Below are 15,452 nucleotides of genomic sequence, written 5' to 3'. Positions count from 1 at the left end.
TTAGTGTGAATGGTATACCACTTTAATCATCACGGCAAACTACTTGGTTATCATACAGTAATCATCTTTATCATCACTGTCTGAGGCACAGGCCAAGGGAGAGAGAGAGCATGTTTAAAAGTAATGTGATTGTAGCCTGGAGTAAATACTGTGATTGTAGCTGTGATAAATATTATGTGATTGTAGCCATTATAAATATTATGTGATTGTAGCCTTTATAAATACTATGTGATTGTAGCTGTTATAAAGGTTATGTGATTGTAGTCGTGATAAATATTACATGTGATTGTAGGTGTCAAATAGTATTATGTGATTGTAGGTATTATAAATATTGTATGATTGTAGCCTGGTGTAAAGGCTTGTTTTGACTGCTGACATTCCATGAAACCGCCTATAGCGTGTTAAGAAAGTTATATGATTGCTTGTTATTATCGTATGGCAGGCACAGAGCACGTTCCAAACCTGTACCTCTCTCTCCACCAACCAACAGGCACATCTGGTGCGGGGTATTTTGTTGTATTAGTGTATTTTTATTCAGTATGCTGGTATGTTTTAATATGTTTTTATTCATGTGGTGCGGGCAGTGTTGTACCCGAATGAGTTAAATGAACCATTGTTCGTTCATGAACCCGTTCATATTTTGAGCAAAGTGAACTGATTTACTAGATAGATGAACGAACTATGAACGCCTTCATTCTGGTGCCCATGAATGACACACGCTGTGTCATTCATTCCAATGCTGCCAGATTTCATTACAGTTTTTCTTGATTGCTTCCACACAATTTCTGGTACTTCACACACAATTCTCGAAACATCTCACCCATTTCCCAACTCTCCTAACCAATGTAACTGAACACTAAACACAATTCCTTCTTTACACTCATATTTCAGTTTTAAAACACACTCTTTTCAAACCACTACACACAATTATCTGGATTACACACAATTTTCATGAAGGAAATCCCTGGTTGTCGCATTGAACACACTGTCATTCAAAATACTAAAATCAACTGCCATACTATGTTCACTACGTCATCACATGGGCAGACTCTCTTCATACCGGTTTACAATCTGAAATATTGATGAAAACATGAGTGGATGCAGTGAGAAAACACATTTGTTTAGTTTTTGAACTCCAAAATGTGTTACATAGGAGATCAATTTCATGTGGTTATCTAATATTTTACAATAGATTAGAGCAATTTTTCAAATATCAGAAAAATATGTAAAATATACACACATCTACCCTCTTTAGTAAGTAGAACACTGAAGAAAACAAGTTTATACTGTGTGTCAAGTTGAGTATAGAGTTTTACCTTGTGCATACTACGGTTCAATGGTTCACATAAGAGTGTATTAAAATGACTGCTTGTGTGTGTTAGAAGAGAGTACATTTTAGAAGAGAGTATATTGTTTTGAGACAAGATGTGCATTTTTCAGAGGTAGTGAAGAGTTTTGCCCGTTGTGTGTAAAGTTTGGATATTTGTGTGTAGAGTTTTGATTATTCGAGAACTGATTCTGAAAATTGTGTGTAAGCAATCGAGAAAAACTGTAATAGTCCTGCAGAAACGCCACACCCACTCTACTTATTCCACCAGCTACGCAATTACAGAGGGTCTTGCTTATCAAGCTACCTGCCGCAAGATTTTATGCCAGATACCACTAAGAGTTTGATTTACTTGAAAATATGAGCTTTCATAGTGTGTGTGCCCGCTCTCTTTGCCTCTCAAAAAACGTCAGTTCATACGACACTGTTCATATGGTAAACATATGCCCCTAAACAGCGAACTGTGCGAATTAACCTCATCACAACCTGCACCAGCACAAAGTTTTGCATCAGCCCCAGACAACTTGAGTCACAAAACAAGGAATTCATATTTTATTGTTTTTTTATGCTGTACATTGCTCCTTCTCAAACGTGCGCTGTGGGGATATTTTGGACAGGACTGGCCTTACAGGCTGACTGTCAGTAAAAAGCAGAACGCAACGTCTGATGTGTCACTGTCGTCCTGTTGACTGTCAGGATATGGCCTAATAAAATTTCCTTTTTTTTGGCTTAAAATGTGGGAATTTTCTCGATGTTTTGGAACTCAAAGTTGACAGGACTGACTACAAAACAATTTTAACAGAAAACACTGTGAAGTACTACTATCTACTAATAATAATGATAATACACCACTGCTCTAATGAAAAACTAAAATACAGTAATATCCAACAATGTCAATGTCATTGTTAAAACTAATTAAATAAAGGCTATCTGTGGAGCATTTATATGGGGGGCTGAATTAGCTCATTTTGTGAACTATGAACAAACTAGTTCATTTTGATAGATTATGAACTATGAACGAACTAGTTCATTCTGAGAGCTGTGAACTGAACTATGAACTACTAGTGTAGAAAATTAACTTTCCTAACACTGGGTGTGGGGTATGTTGGTGTTTTAGTGTTTTGATTCATGTGGTACGTGGTTCGTTGGTGTTTTATTACGTTTTTTATTCATGTGGAGTGAGGGATGTTGGTGTGTGTTAATATGTTTTTATGCATGTGATGCAGGGTATGCTAGTGTGTGCGTTTTTATTCGTCTCTTCTTCCATTCCTCTGCTGGCCCTTGAATGAGAGCTCTGGGCCTGATGGCCATGTCTTGGCCTAAGTCTTGCTCTTGGACTGCACACCAACGCATTCAAGCTTTATAAAATAAAATAAAACATAACATACATCAAGGAGAAAGGGCCTGAGTGGTCCAATACGGTATGTAAATCATCCATAATGTAAATAATGACTCGGGTAACATCAATGTCAAACTTATTATGGAAATTTGTGTGGTTTTTTTGCTACAGGTGACTATTTCTTTTTGCAGTTAGTCTAAATGTTGCTTCTCTCCTGAGGCAGTTTTGGTACTCACAGAGGCAGGCATGCTGACACGCACACGCACACGCACACGCACACACACACACACACACACACACACACACACACACACACACACACACACACACACAGCTGCTGGCTTGGAAAGCGCTTTAAAGTTGCTCTGAAGAGCTGTCAAGGCTCTGGAACTACTACATATGCACACACACACACACACACACACACACACACACACACACACACACACACACACACACACACACACACACACACACACACACACACACACACACACACACACACACACAGCCTCACACAGGCACACACGGTCTAAACGCTTTTCAAAGTTCATACACACACACATACACTAGGGGTGGCACGGTTCACAAAATTCACAGTTTGGTCCATATCACGGTATAAGGTCACGGTTTCCGGTTCAGTTTTTTTCCCCCTTTAAATTAAGCAGATGCTAATATGAAAAGAATGGTTGTCGCACACTCAGAACTTTAATAAGACCAAAGTTTCGGCTTACGCCTTCATCAGGGTCCCACCAGGTAGTCTATGCTAATATAAAAATTATAATATAATGTAGGCTTATCATGGGTAAGTTGAATTTGACCTCAACATAACAAGGTGAAGTTACTGAAAAAGGAAATATATCAATGATTTTAACATGCTTCCATTTATTTGACAAAAAGGGAGAACAAAGACCTACCTTTAAGCGGACAAATACAAATATTACATACTATAACACATTTGAAGTGTCAAATAAAACAGCTACACTACTGTAGGCAATGAGACTATTAGATCAGTGGAGTATGACTATTTTAGTTAATGACGCACTGAGAACGAATTGAGCTTTTATTTTGATAAATTCTGCCTAGGAAGAATCAGTTGCTACCTGCCTAGCTCCTATCATGAAACTGGCGGCCGTGAGAAGCACTAGAAGTCAATTCAGAAGCAAAATTCATTGTTAAGTAAACAAGTGATAGGATTAAATTATGTTAAAAGTTGAAAGTTAAGATAACAAATAGTTTCAAAAGATCGTTTTTTAAGTGTAGCCTATGCACAAGAATATTTCACCAAACTTGTGAAGCTGATCCTGCTAAAACTTTATTTTGGTTATAGTTTTAAACATCAATGTTAACTACTAATGTCCCCTTCATTCCACCAGAGTTTAACTGGCTACATATTATAATTAGGCCTACAGTTGATTGCAGTAAGGACAGCGCAGCGATTATGAATCTGTTGGATATTTCAATGTGTATTTTGCCGTCCGGAATCCCCATTCAATGTCACGTGGATATACACGACTAACGTACGTCACATTGGCTATACCTTGTTCTGCTAATCTGTCATTTTTGATAAAGTCATGTTCATTTTGCTTAAATTGGTCCGAATAAAGACTGGGGCCGCCAGTCGCTTGCGCTAACATGGAGGGGGGTGGGGGGGACTGCTGACTGACCTGCACGCTTGAAGTGTCGTCAGCTGTTACAGTAGGCTAGCCTATGCTTTTCAGTTGGCTGATAGAATACGTAGGAAATTGAATGTGGAAAGACTGATTCTATGTCTTTTATGTTTGCTAAAATAGTAGGATTCTAATTGCATCGTCCTCAGTGGTCTGCGTTTCTTTATCTATTTATTTTTTTACCATGGGCACCGTGCGGTTGCGCATACGCCCCGTTCCGTGACAGGCCAACTGTACGGTTTCGGGGTTCGGCGCAAACCGTCCCATGCCTAACATACACACACACAGATACACACACAGATACACACACACACACACACACACACACACACACACACACACACACACACACACACACACACACACACACATACACACACACACACACACACACACAGATGCACACATGTACACACAGATAAACGCATTCACGCAGGCATGCACACACAGACCCACACAAACACACACACAGTCACACATTCATACACACTAGAACCCAGAAACTACTTAACTTACACACACACACGCACACGCACACGCACACGCACACGCACACACACACACACGCTGTAGCAGCGCCTGGCTGGAGTACAGCATGTGAGGAGAGTTGAGATGTTATCTGATGTTTGTGTGTGTGTGTGTGTGTGTGTGTGTGTGTGTGTGTGTGTGTGTGTGTGTGTGTGTGTGTGTGTGTGTGTGTGTGTGTCAGTGTCCGTGTGTGAGATGTTATCTAATGTTTGCTTGGATTGCTGCTATGAGATTTTTGCTAGATGACCATGTTTCCCCCTCACACACACACACACACACACACACACACACACACACACACACACACACACACACACACACACACACACACACACACACACACACACACACACACACAATGTTTCCCCCTAGCTGCAGTAAACACTGACTATGGAAGCCAGTACTCAATAAAGACACACACACACACACACACACACACACACACACACACACACACACACACACACACACACACACACACACACACACACACACACACACACAGTGACAATGGAAGCCAGTATTCAACAAAGACACACACACACACACAGGCACGCACACACACACGCAGCAGGCCTCACCATAACAGATTTTCCTCCAAAATATCATACAACTGAAAAATAAGACAGTGTGGTCGGCACCACGCATCAATGTTTCTTCCTTTTTACTACAGTCGTGTTTCAGCGTTCTGTCTTCCTCAGAGTGCAACATATAAAAGTGACATTAAGTCTTGTGCAGTAGTCAATAGCAGACTTGCCTAATAGGTCATTGTCAAACGAATGCCATCACACACAAACACCCCCACCCCCACTTCCACCTCCATACCTCCCCCATTCCTCCAACATACTGCATTCAACACCCCTCCTCCACTCTCCATGCTCATCCCCCTCTCCTCTCTTCTCCTTTCCTGTCCTGTCTTCTCCTCTCCTCCCCTCTTCTCTCGTCTCCTCCTCCTCTCCTCTCCTCCCCTCTCCTCCTCCCTCTCCTCTCCTCCTCCTCTACTCTCCTCTCATCACTCTCCTGTCTTCTCCTCTCCTCTCCTCTCCTCTCTCCTCAGCAGCAGCTAACGTTTCAAGCAGCAGTTCAGCTCAGCCCAAACCCCTTCTGGACCTCATTATCCTCCTCTATGCACATGCACACGCACACGTATACACACACACACACACACACACTCTAACATACTGTCTACATGCACGCGTCGCGTACACACACACACACAGGCCGTGACAGATTCTTCTTGAGATATGCGACTCTGTGGTGTTTATTTTAGCCGGCCTTCTTTGTGTGTGGATCCGCTGGAGACGAAGCACACTACTCACACACTCTCACACACACATGCCACTCACACACACGACACACACACACACACACACACACACACACACACACACACACACACACACACACACACGTCACTCACACACAGCTCAGCTTACAGCAAGCACTCAGGAAAACATGACACAGAGAGAGAGAGAGAGAGAGAGAGAGAGAGAGAGAGAGAGAGAGAGAGAGAGAGAGAGAGAGAGAGAGAGAGAGAGAGAGAGAGAGAGAGAGAGAGAGAGATATGTAATATGGGCAAGCGTTAAACAGCAGAAATCTTGACTTCAGAGCATCTTTCCCAACGGGCCTCAATGGATGACATGGAGAGGGAACTTCCATCCATCAATCAAGGTCTTCTACCTCAACACCACATCACACACAGTGCAGCGCAGTGCACACCTCAACATTACAACACAACACACCATTCATCGTATGACTGTGTCCTGTATGTATGGTGATGGCCAGCCAGTCATACCTGTGTGTCAGTACATGATGCCAGTCTTACCAGTGTGTGTCAGTCCTACCTTTTACTCATTACATTACAATTGCAGTAGCTGACACTTTTAAAAATCCAAAGCAGCATACAGTTACCCAAGTAAATGAAGGATGAATCACTGCACACTGGTATCTTTGCTGGTAGTTTATTTGGTGAACAACGCGTTTCGCTATTGCTTCATCAGATTAAACATACATGCAGGGTATATACAGAGATTCTTAAGTTGTATTTACTACCTTTTTACTACCTTTTCACTACCTCCACAATATTTTTTTACTACCAACACGACGTCAAACTGCAGCAGCATAATGTAAAGTAAAGTGACGGGGTAAAGTAAAGAAATATGCTTCCAAAATTAATTATTGAAATATTTCCTCACAATTTCAACACTGGACACAACTCACCAAATAGAGAGTGAAAGAAAGAGGGACAAACAGAACATGGAACCAAAGGGCGAGAGAAAGAGGCTTTGTAGGTGTATGCGAGTGTGCATGTGTGTATAACAGACTTTTTGAGCAGCTATAAATTGGACCTTGAAATAATGAGCGAATAATAATGTGTTAAATGGGAAGAAATTTAATAATAAAATTATGTTTAATAGTGCAAAAACAATATTTCATTAAAAATGAATAACTTAACTTAAACTTCAAAATTAGACACTAAACAGAGAGAGGGCGAGAGAGAGAGAGAGCGTGAGAGAGAGAGAGCACGAGAGAGAGAGCGAGAGAGAGAGAGAGAGAGAGAGAGAGAGAGAGAGAGTGTGAGAGAGAGAGTGAGAGAGAGAGAGAGAGAGAGAGAGTGTGAGAGAGAGCGAGAGAGAGAGAGAGAGAGAGAGAGAGAACATAGAGAGAGAGAGAGCGAGATAGAGAGAGAGAGAACATAGAGAGATTAAACTGCAACCATCCTTAGTCAGCCAGTGGAACATGCTGGAACAAACACAAGGCAAGGCGAATAAACCTACACAGAACAGGAACAACGAGCAAGCATTAACATTTCAACAGCAATGCACAGTCACAAGTGCCTCAGCTTTGTGGCCTTCTCCTCGATAGTTTTATCCAACGTCTGAAGCTCTATTTTTTTCCCTTTGTGGCTTCGGCGAAGGGAATTGGATTTTGTGACAAGCTCAGCCATCTTGGTTCCAGATTTACCCTCTGCCATCTCTGCATACATATCAGCGTCCCTTTCTAGGGACTGGCACACACTCTGGAGCACCTGCCGCTGACTCCGGAGGTCCTCCAGCTCTTTCTCTGCTGATTTCCGCTTAAGCTCCTGAGTGGCACTCTCCTTTTTTTTCCGTTCACTCTCAAGGTGAAGCCTGTACTGTGACCTTGAGGATGCAGCAGAGGCCAGGAGCTCCTTGGTCAGAGGAACTTTGAGGACACCACCACAGGCATTCACTTGGTCACATATCAACCTCAGGGCTTCCAGTGACTCTTCGTAGAGATTGCATGTTTCCACCTCCTTGTTCACAGAGAACCCTCTTTCAACGGATGCCTGCCCATGGGACAGGAGGAGGGCACTCTGGCAAAACCTCAGCAGGTCAGGGTGGGATGTGCGGAGTTTCGAATGGAGGAAGACATCCAGGCGCTGGCTGAGGGGCTGGAAGGACACGAATTCCTCATCTCTGACGCTATCTGAGACAAAAGAGGTGAATTGCTGAATGATGACATCACCTGCAACATAGAATAAGAAAATTCACTGATGTACAAGATGTGGTCAGTACATTCACAGATTCCAGTCCACTGTAACATCAACCATGCAGCAAAGTACAAACAGTACATCACAGATACACAGCAGTAGCTAAAGCGGTGGTTCTCCTCCTGGGGGCACAGCAGTCTTATCTAAATTATGAACTGATCATTGACACCTTCATACCTCTTGAATTAAAAAAGGCAGAGAACCAATGGAGATTCCTAGCACATGACCTAAATCAAGTAGAATAACCTATTGACTTCTTCTGTCCCTATATAATATTCTCTTACCAACTGCAATGCCACCTGCCAACTGCTGCCCTTGGATGAATGTCTGCACTAATGCCTTCATCTGTACGATGCACCACTCAGGATCTTTGGCCATCTTTGTGGGATCCAGGGAGGCAATCTGCCTAACAATGGGGAATTTCAACGGGGACCTTTCCTGCAGCTTCTTTATGATCCGAACCAGACACTGCAAACACTCTTTTCTCAGGCTGAGCACAGAGAGTTCCCCTATCTTGGTTCCTGGTTTGCCCTGGAGTGCCTAATCAGGAACATTAAGGAACATTCATGTCAATGTTGCCTTTGAAAAGAAATGTTTGTTTAATATTACAGTAGCGCATGTTAGAAATACATGCAAAATAATATTTACATATTACTAGAAATTAAGGAATCCTGATCATTTCAAATTGTTTTTATCACTGACAACAGCAATCCAGTCAGATTACTCCCATTACATAAATGAAGTTGCAGCCCTCAAGTTATATTTGTGTATGTGTGCATTGTGTGTGTGTGTATTACTTATTTTTGGCCTGTTGTACCACCCTTCACCCATCTGATTTCGGCAACCTACAGTAGCTGATAACCTCTAGTCTGAGAGGTGGGAATACCATGCTCTGCAGCATTTTGAAAAGCATTGTAGTACCAATTTTGGCCACAAACTTACATACTGTTCCTTTATAGACGACAATATTATTACTGACCAAATTGCATTTACTACTATAGATTTATGCAGTCATAAATTCAGATTTATCTCACCAAACAATTAAAGAAGAATGAAATTACCTTGATGGCTGATTCCGCTCCCAAGCCTATGTCCACCCTTCTGAGGGAGACCCAGTTCTTCTCATCAGAGATGTCCAACTTAATGAGTTGCAAGGGGGTTTGGTCCTGTAGGAGCTCCCTTTTGATGAATCGCCGAAGTAAACTCTAATGATGGCAACAATCAGATAGTTACCAAGCCATTTCATCAATACAGGTTTAAATTCATATGAATTCATCAAACTATATTGATACTTACCAACAGAAGCTCAGATAAATCTTTAGCCAAAAAAGGCAACACGGGCTCATCTGTCTGATACTTGTGAAGAAAAGGGTTGAAACCTCTTGCAATGGAGAGGAAGAACTGCAGCTTTGGTACTAGCAGTGGATCCTCTCTTGCTGCCAGGATGGTGTCGTACGAGGCCGTGTTCGGTTTTTGAACCTTCTTCTCTTCTGCAGCACTGACATATGCCTGAACCATCGGCCAAACTTCGAGGGCTCTCTCAGCGACTGGCACATTTTCGACCCATCTGTGGCCACAGAAAGAGAGGGGAAAGCAGGTAGATCCAGTGGTGTTGGTGTAGTCCTCTCTCCGGGCAGGCACGTTATGAAAGAGGAAATGGAGTGCACGCAGGAACTTCTCGATTTGCCACACTGTAAATCCGGCCTTCATGGCATTGTGGAGAGTGTGGAGTCCACAGCTCCCAACCACCAGAACTTGGGCACCTCCATTGAGCTCAGCGTACTCCCTTTGAAGGAGATCAAGGAGTTTAAAATTTACATTGGGCCCATCCATCCCAACTGAGAGGAGCTGCCTCATGTTGAGTTGGCCAATGCATTCCTGTGAATTCAGAGAGAAAAAAGTTTGTTTAAATAACATATTACAAATCACATTCAATATAAAGACAGTAATATATTATATTGCCTATGCTTCAAATTAAACATTTAAGTTAGCTTTATTATAATTTAGAATTTTACTCTCTTATTCTGCAATATTGAGACATAATAAAATGAATGAATGAATAAAACAGAAATTCAAAAGAAGGTTAAATAAATAAAATGATCATCAATATCTCATTAATCAACAGTAGGCTAGTGGAAAATAAACTTACTTTGATGTGCAGCAACAGATCATCAGCTCTTCCATGTCCCAGGAATTGTGAGCCAAAATATCGCGACTGAACGCACCCATCCTCCAAAAACCGAATGTGAATGTCCAGTTGTTTTTTTTTGGACGATTGGTTTAAACTCTCGTCAAACATCAGCACGTAAGGGCCGGCACGATTTATGGCCTCGACTAGTTGCCTCTTGAAATATGGGGCGATCCCAAATTTTATCATATAGCCGGTCTTGTCCTTGGCCAAAGCGAAGGATTTGGCAATTTGGGAGTCGGGGAACATCTTGACAAATAGCTCTGCAATGCCGTCATTGGAGTTGAAGGAGTGGTGTTTCGAAGCCAAATCTAGACACCACAGTACCTCGGCCTGCAGTGTGGCGGTGGTGGAGAGCAGTTGATTCGGAATGCTGTTGATGGGAGCAGGTGAGGTTGAGGTACCGGCGGCGGTAGATGTGGTCACGGTGCTGGAGGTTGAGGGGGCAGTGGAAGTCGGTGTAGCACTAGTCCCGGCGCAAAACAGTGACAGCGGTAGCTGCGAGTTTCGTCCGCGCATCTTTGTCTGGTGGCTATTTGAATCCATATGAGACTTCACTGCCTTCACACCCATCCACGTAATGTTTATAACTTTTTTACAGACGTTACAATACGCCTCTCGGCTGTTGCCAACTACTGGCCTAAGCCAGTCTTTAAAAGAAGTTTCCTCCAGCCAGAGGTCTGAAAACTTACATTTGCCCATATCTCTCAAGTAACGCCATACAAACTTCTCAAAAGAAGAAGAATAATGTAGCAGCTGTGTAGCGATGTGTCGGCTGCAAATGCGATATAAACAACTCTGTAGATTGGCGGCAAGCGGAGCCGGTCGCCAAGGCTACTCGGGGTGCGTTTCTCAAACCAAGGTTGCTAACTATGTTAGCTAGCTCTTGTTTGCAATGCAATTTCCCATTGGTACTGAGCCATGTTGCTTACTGGCTAACACCTGCGCTTTTGAGAAATACAACCCTGATTGATTCAACGTATGCGCGCAAGGTACAAATGATTCAGGTCCTAGTCGTAACATATAAATTCACGCTAGTTTATCAATTGTTGTTTGTCAATCCAAAAAAAAAAAAAACATATTTCATACACATTGTGGAGGTAAAAAAAAAATACTACCTGGTCAGATGACGTTTATTACTTTTTACTACTTTTTACAAGCCTTAATTTGGTCTAATTTCATTTACTACCTTTTACTACCTTTTACAACCCCGCGGCAACCCTGAGTTACTTTACAGGGTATTAGTTACAGTCCCTAGAGCAATGTGGGGTTGGGTGCCTTGCTCAAGGGCACTTCAGCCATGGATGGAGGTGTAGGGAGAGGTAATAGTGGGATTCGAACCTGCAACTGTGACGGAGGTCATCTTGCACCTGTTCAGACCCCTCGGGGATCGAACGTGCGATCTCGTCAACTACAACGGTCCGGCAATGGAGACACAGTACGATACAAGACTGTATGAGGCTATCGGAGGGAGGTTTACCAACGTTCCACGCCAACTCTGTGCTAGTTAGCCTCCGTTACACTCTCCCCCTTAAACCTCACTCCCATCCCGGGTCAGCGGCACCACTGTGACGGAGGTCATCTTGCACCTGTTCACCCCCCTCGGGGATCGAACGTGTAATCTCGTCAACTACAACGGTCCGGAAATGGGAGACACAGTACCATACCGCTGGGCCAAGAGACTAGTCTGTCGGCCCAACGGCACGAGACTGTATGAGGCTATCGGAGGGAGGTTTACCAACGTTCCACGACAACTCTGTGCTAGTTAGCCTCCGTTACACAACCTGTGATCTACAGTCCAACTCCCTAACCATAACACCACAGCTGTCCACACACACCACAGGTCGCCAAAACACAAAGGGTTGCTGAGCAGGTTGGAGAGGGGTACAGTAGTGTAGTGTAGGGATGCTTCCCCCACTGTACCCTTACCCCCCCCCTCGTCTTCGTTACATTTCTCAAACGCAAACTCCCTCGTCCCTCTTCCCTCCCACACACTGCATCCCCCCCTTCCCGGTCCCGGTCCTGCTCCATGCAGCTTAATGAGATCCGTCTCCGGGAAAGAGCTGCTGCTCACTGTGAGTGTGTGTGTGCGTGTGTACTTGCATGTGCGTGTGTGTGTGAGTGTGTGTGTGTGTATGTGTGTGTGTGTGTCTGTGTGCCAAAGCAGTGGGGAACAGCCGTTTCCTGCGAGTGCTCCGAGTCTGCGGCCGATGGAACATGACAAGGCCAGGAGGAGGCGGAGGAGGAGGAGGAGGAAGAGGATAGAGGGAGAGGAGGGAGCGGGAGAGAGGGAGAGAGGAGGGAGGAGGGGGGAGAGGGAGAGAGGAGGGAGGAGGTGGAGGAGGGGGGAGAGGGAGAGAGGAGGGAGGAGGCGGAGGAGGAGAGAGGAGGGAGGAGGCGGAGGAGGAGGATAGAGGGAGAGGAGGGAGAAGGTGGAGAGAGGGACAGAGGAGGAGGAGGGGAGAGAGGGACAGAGGAGGAGGAAGAGAGAGGGAGGAGGGAGGAGGAGGAAGAGAGAGGGAGGAGGGAGGAGGAGAGAGAGAAAGGAGGAGATGAGGGAAGCTGTGCCGTGCTAAGCGAGTGGAGAGGAGAGGAGGGGAGCTGCGCTTTGTAATGCCACTCAGGATAGAGAGCAAGTAGAGGGGAGCTGGGCTTCGTAATGTCAGGACAGGGAGAGAGAGGAGGGGAGCTGGGCTGTCTTAAGTTAGGGGTGGGAGAGGAGTGGAGTTGCTGCACTGTGTTGTGTTTGATTAGGAGTGGAGTGGAGCTGCTGTATTGTGTTGTGTCTAATTAAGCTTCACAAGGAGGGGAGGGGCGCTGCTGCTGATGTCGTGCCACAATCAGAAGCCCGCCGGCAAGAGACGCCAACATCATGTCACACACACACACAGCATCACACAACTGCACACTGCAGCAGTGGAGACCAACACATCACACAGCTGCACACTGCAACAAAGAGCAGTCTCTGTAGTTTTCTTTAAATCTCACAGTAACACACTGCAACAGAGTGGCCAACATTATGTCAGGAGGCTGAAGGAGGTTCAGCAAAACTTTTCATTACACACACAGACACACAGACACACAGACACAGACACAGACACAGACACACACACACACACACACACACAGACACACAGACACACAGACACAGACACAGACACACATGGCTAACCTCTTGTCCTCCCCTGCTGCTGTTTTCTGGTCTTCATCCTCTGAGCTCTCTTCAGCATCATGTAGGCAGTACGGCTGTCCTTGAAGCCCCTACACACATGCGCACACACACACACACACACACACACACACACACACACACACACACACACACACACACACACACACACACACACACACAATCATCTTCAGCATCATGTAGGCAGTACGGCTGTCCTTAAAAGTGCACCGTGTAAGATTAGATGGTGGCGCAGGGTGGTCAGAGTAGGTATTGCAACTATGCAGCTCATTTCTGGAAAAATAAACCAATGTTTACTAGTATGACCAAAGCACGGTAAGTTTTGCAGCTAAAAATGTCTGTATTTTACAGTATATACTGAAAAACAAAATGGGAGACCATGGAGAAGATCCCCCTTTTCATGTATGAAAAGTGTGATTTTCTCAGTCATATTGAATACTTGAATAATTAAATTGAATGAAGTTAATGATGGTAGCAAGTATTTGTTAAAAAGGTAACATTTGTGAATGGACTGCATGGATTCTGGAAATGAACTACTAAAAATATTACATGGTACATCTTTACAGTAAAGCCCCTACACATACGCACGCGTGCACACACACGCACACACACACACACAGACACACGCACACACACACACAGACACACACACACACACACACACACACACACACACACACACACACACCACTATAGCGTTACTATGCAAATGGGCCATAAGAGGAGAATAGAAGGACATGAGTAGTGGAGTGGAGTGGAGTGTAGTATAGTACAGTATAGTAAAGTGTAGTGGTACATGCTGGGTGGTGTCGTATAGTGTAGTGTAGTGTAGTACAGTGCAGTGTAGGGCAGTGTAGTGTAGTGTAATTTAGTGCAGTGCAGTATAGGTTAGCGTAGTGTAATGTAGTAGAGTGTAGTGTAGTGTAGTGTAGTGTAGTGTAGTGTAGTGTAGTGTAGTGTAGTGTAGTGTAATGCAGTGTAGTGGTGCATGCTGAGTAGTGTAGTGTAGTGTTGCATGCTGGGTAGTGCAGTGTAGTGTAGGGAGGATATTCTGCTGACCATTCCTCCAGGATCTTCTCTGATCTGGCTGATATGGAGTCCCAACTGGCTGCTGATCCAGGAGATTTACACCTGACACAAATACAACAACACATCATTAACCTGCTACAAACATTCAATCAATCAATCAAAATTACTTATATGGCACATTATCATACATAATTGTCATTCAATGTGCCAAAGATTAGATAAAGAGAAAAGAGTGTCATTGATGCACGCATGCGTGTTTGAGTGAGCGTGCATGTGTACGTGTATGAGTGAGTGTATGTGTGAGCGTGCGTGTGTGTGAGCGTGCATGTGTGTGCGTGCATGTGCGTGCGTGCATGTGTGCGTGCCTCTGAGGGATGCAGGTCTCTGGGTGCAGTGTCTCCTGGCTGCCACACCAGGCCTGTTTGGGTTGCCATAGTAACACAGGCCTCCTGGAGTGATGCACAGCTGCAGGAGGTACAACCTGGGGATACAACTTAAACTGTTATACAACTTATACCCTTATACAACTTATAGTCTAATACAACTACAACTTATACTCTATTACAACTTACAACTCCAGGCCACTTTATTAGAATAGCATGAAAAAGTTGATTTATTTCCATAATTCCATCAATAATGTTAAACTGTCATGGATTGTAGATTCATG

The 15,452-nt window shown here is 44.0% G+C and overlaps 2 protein-coding genes across 2 annotated transcripts in view; both read right to left on the bottom strand.

The window, feature by feature from the left end:
• The window catches only part of lrriq1 (leucine-rich repeats and IQ motif containing 1), a 133,608-nt gene that overhangs the window by 53,398 nt on the left and 64,758 nt on the right, over positions 1-15,452 (bottom strand). Inside the window, exons 22-24 of the mRNA XM_063214361.1 lie at positions 15,151-15,266; positions 14,816-14,887; positions 13,739-13,827 (exon numbers count right to left, since the gene is read on the bottom strand). Coding sequence (XP_063070431.1) covers positions 13,739-13,827; positions 14,816-14,887; positions 15,151-15,266 — 277 coding nt within the window. The remainder of the gene's footprint in view (positions 1-13,738; positions 13,828-14,815; positions 14,888-15,150; positions 15,267-15,452) is intronic.
• Positions 6,903-11,480, bottom strand: LOC134461431 (uncharacterized). Its single transcript, XM_063214362.1, has 5 exons — positions 10,528-11,480; positions 9,675-10,256; positions 9,440-9,583; positions 8,663-8,918; positions 6,903-8,353 (listed from the first exon to the last, which is right to left on the bottom strand). The coding sequence occupies exons 1-5, from the start codon at positions 11,266-11,268 to the stop codon at positions 7,692-7,694; spliced, it is 2,385 nt and encodes a 794-aa protein (XP_063070432.1). The 5' UTR covers positions 11,269-11,480; the 3' UTR covers positions 6,903-7,691.

Source organism: Engraulis encrasicolus, chromosome 13, assembly GCF_034702125.1.
Source record: "Engraulis encrasicolus isolate BLACKSEA-1 chromosome 13, IST_EnEncr_1.0, whole genome shotgun sequence".
Lineage (NCBI taxonomy): Eukaryota > Metazoa > Chordata > Actinopteri > Clupeiformes > Engraulidae > Engraulis > Engraulis encrasicolus.
The sequence above is the reverse complement of the archived record's forward strand: the minus strand, read 5'-3'. Positions and strand labels throughout refer to the sequence as shown.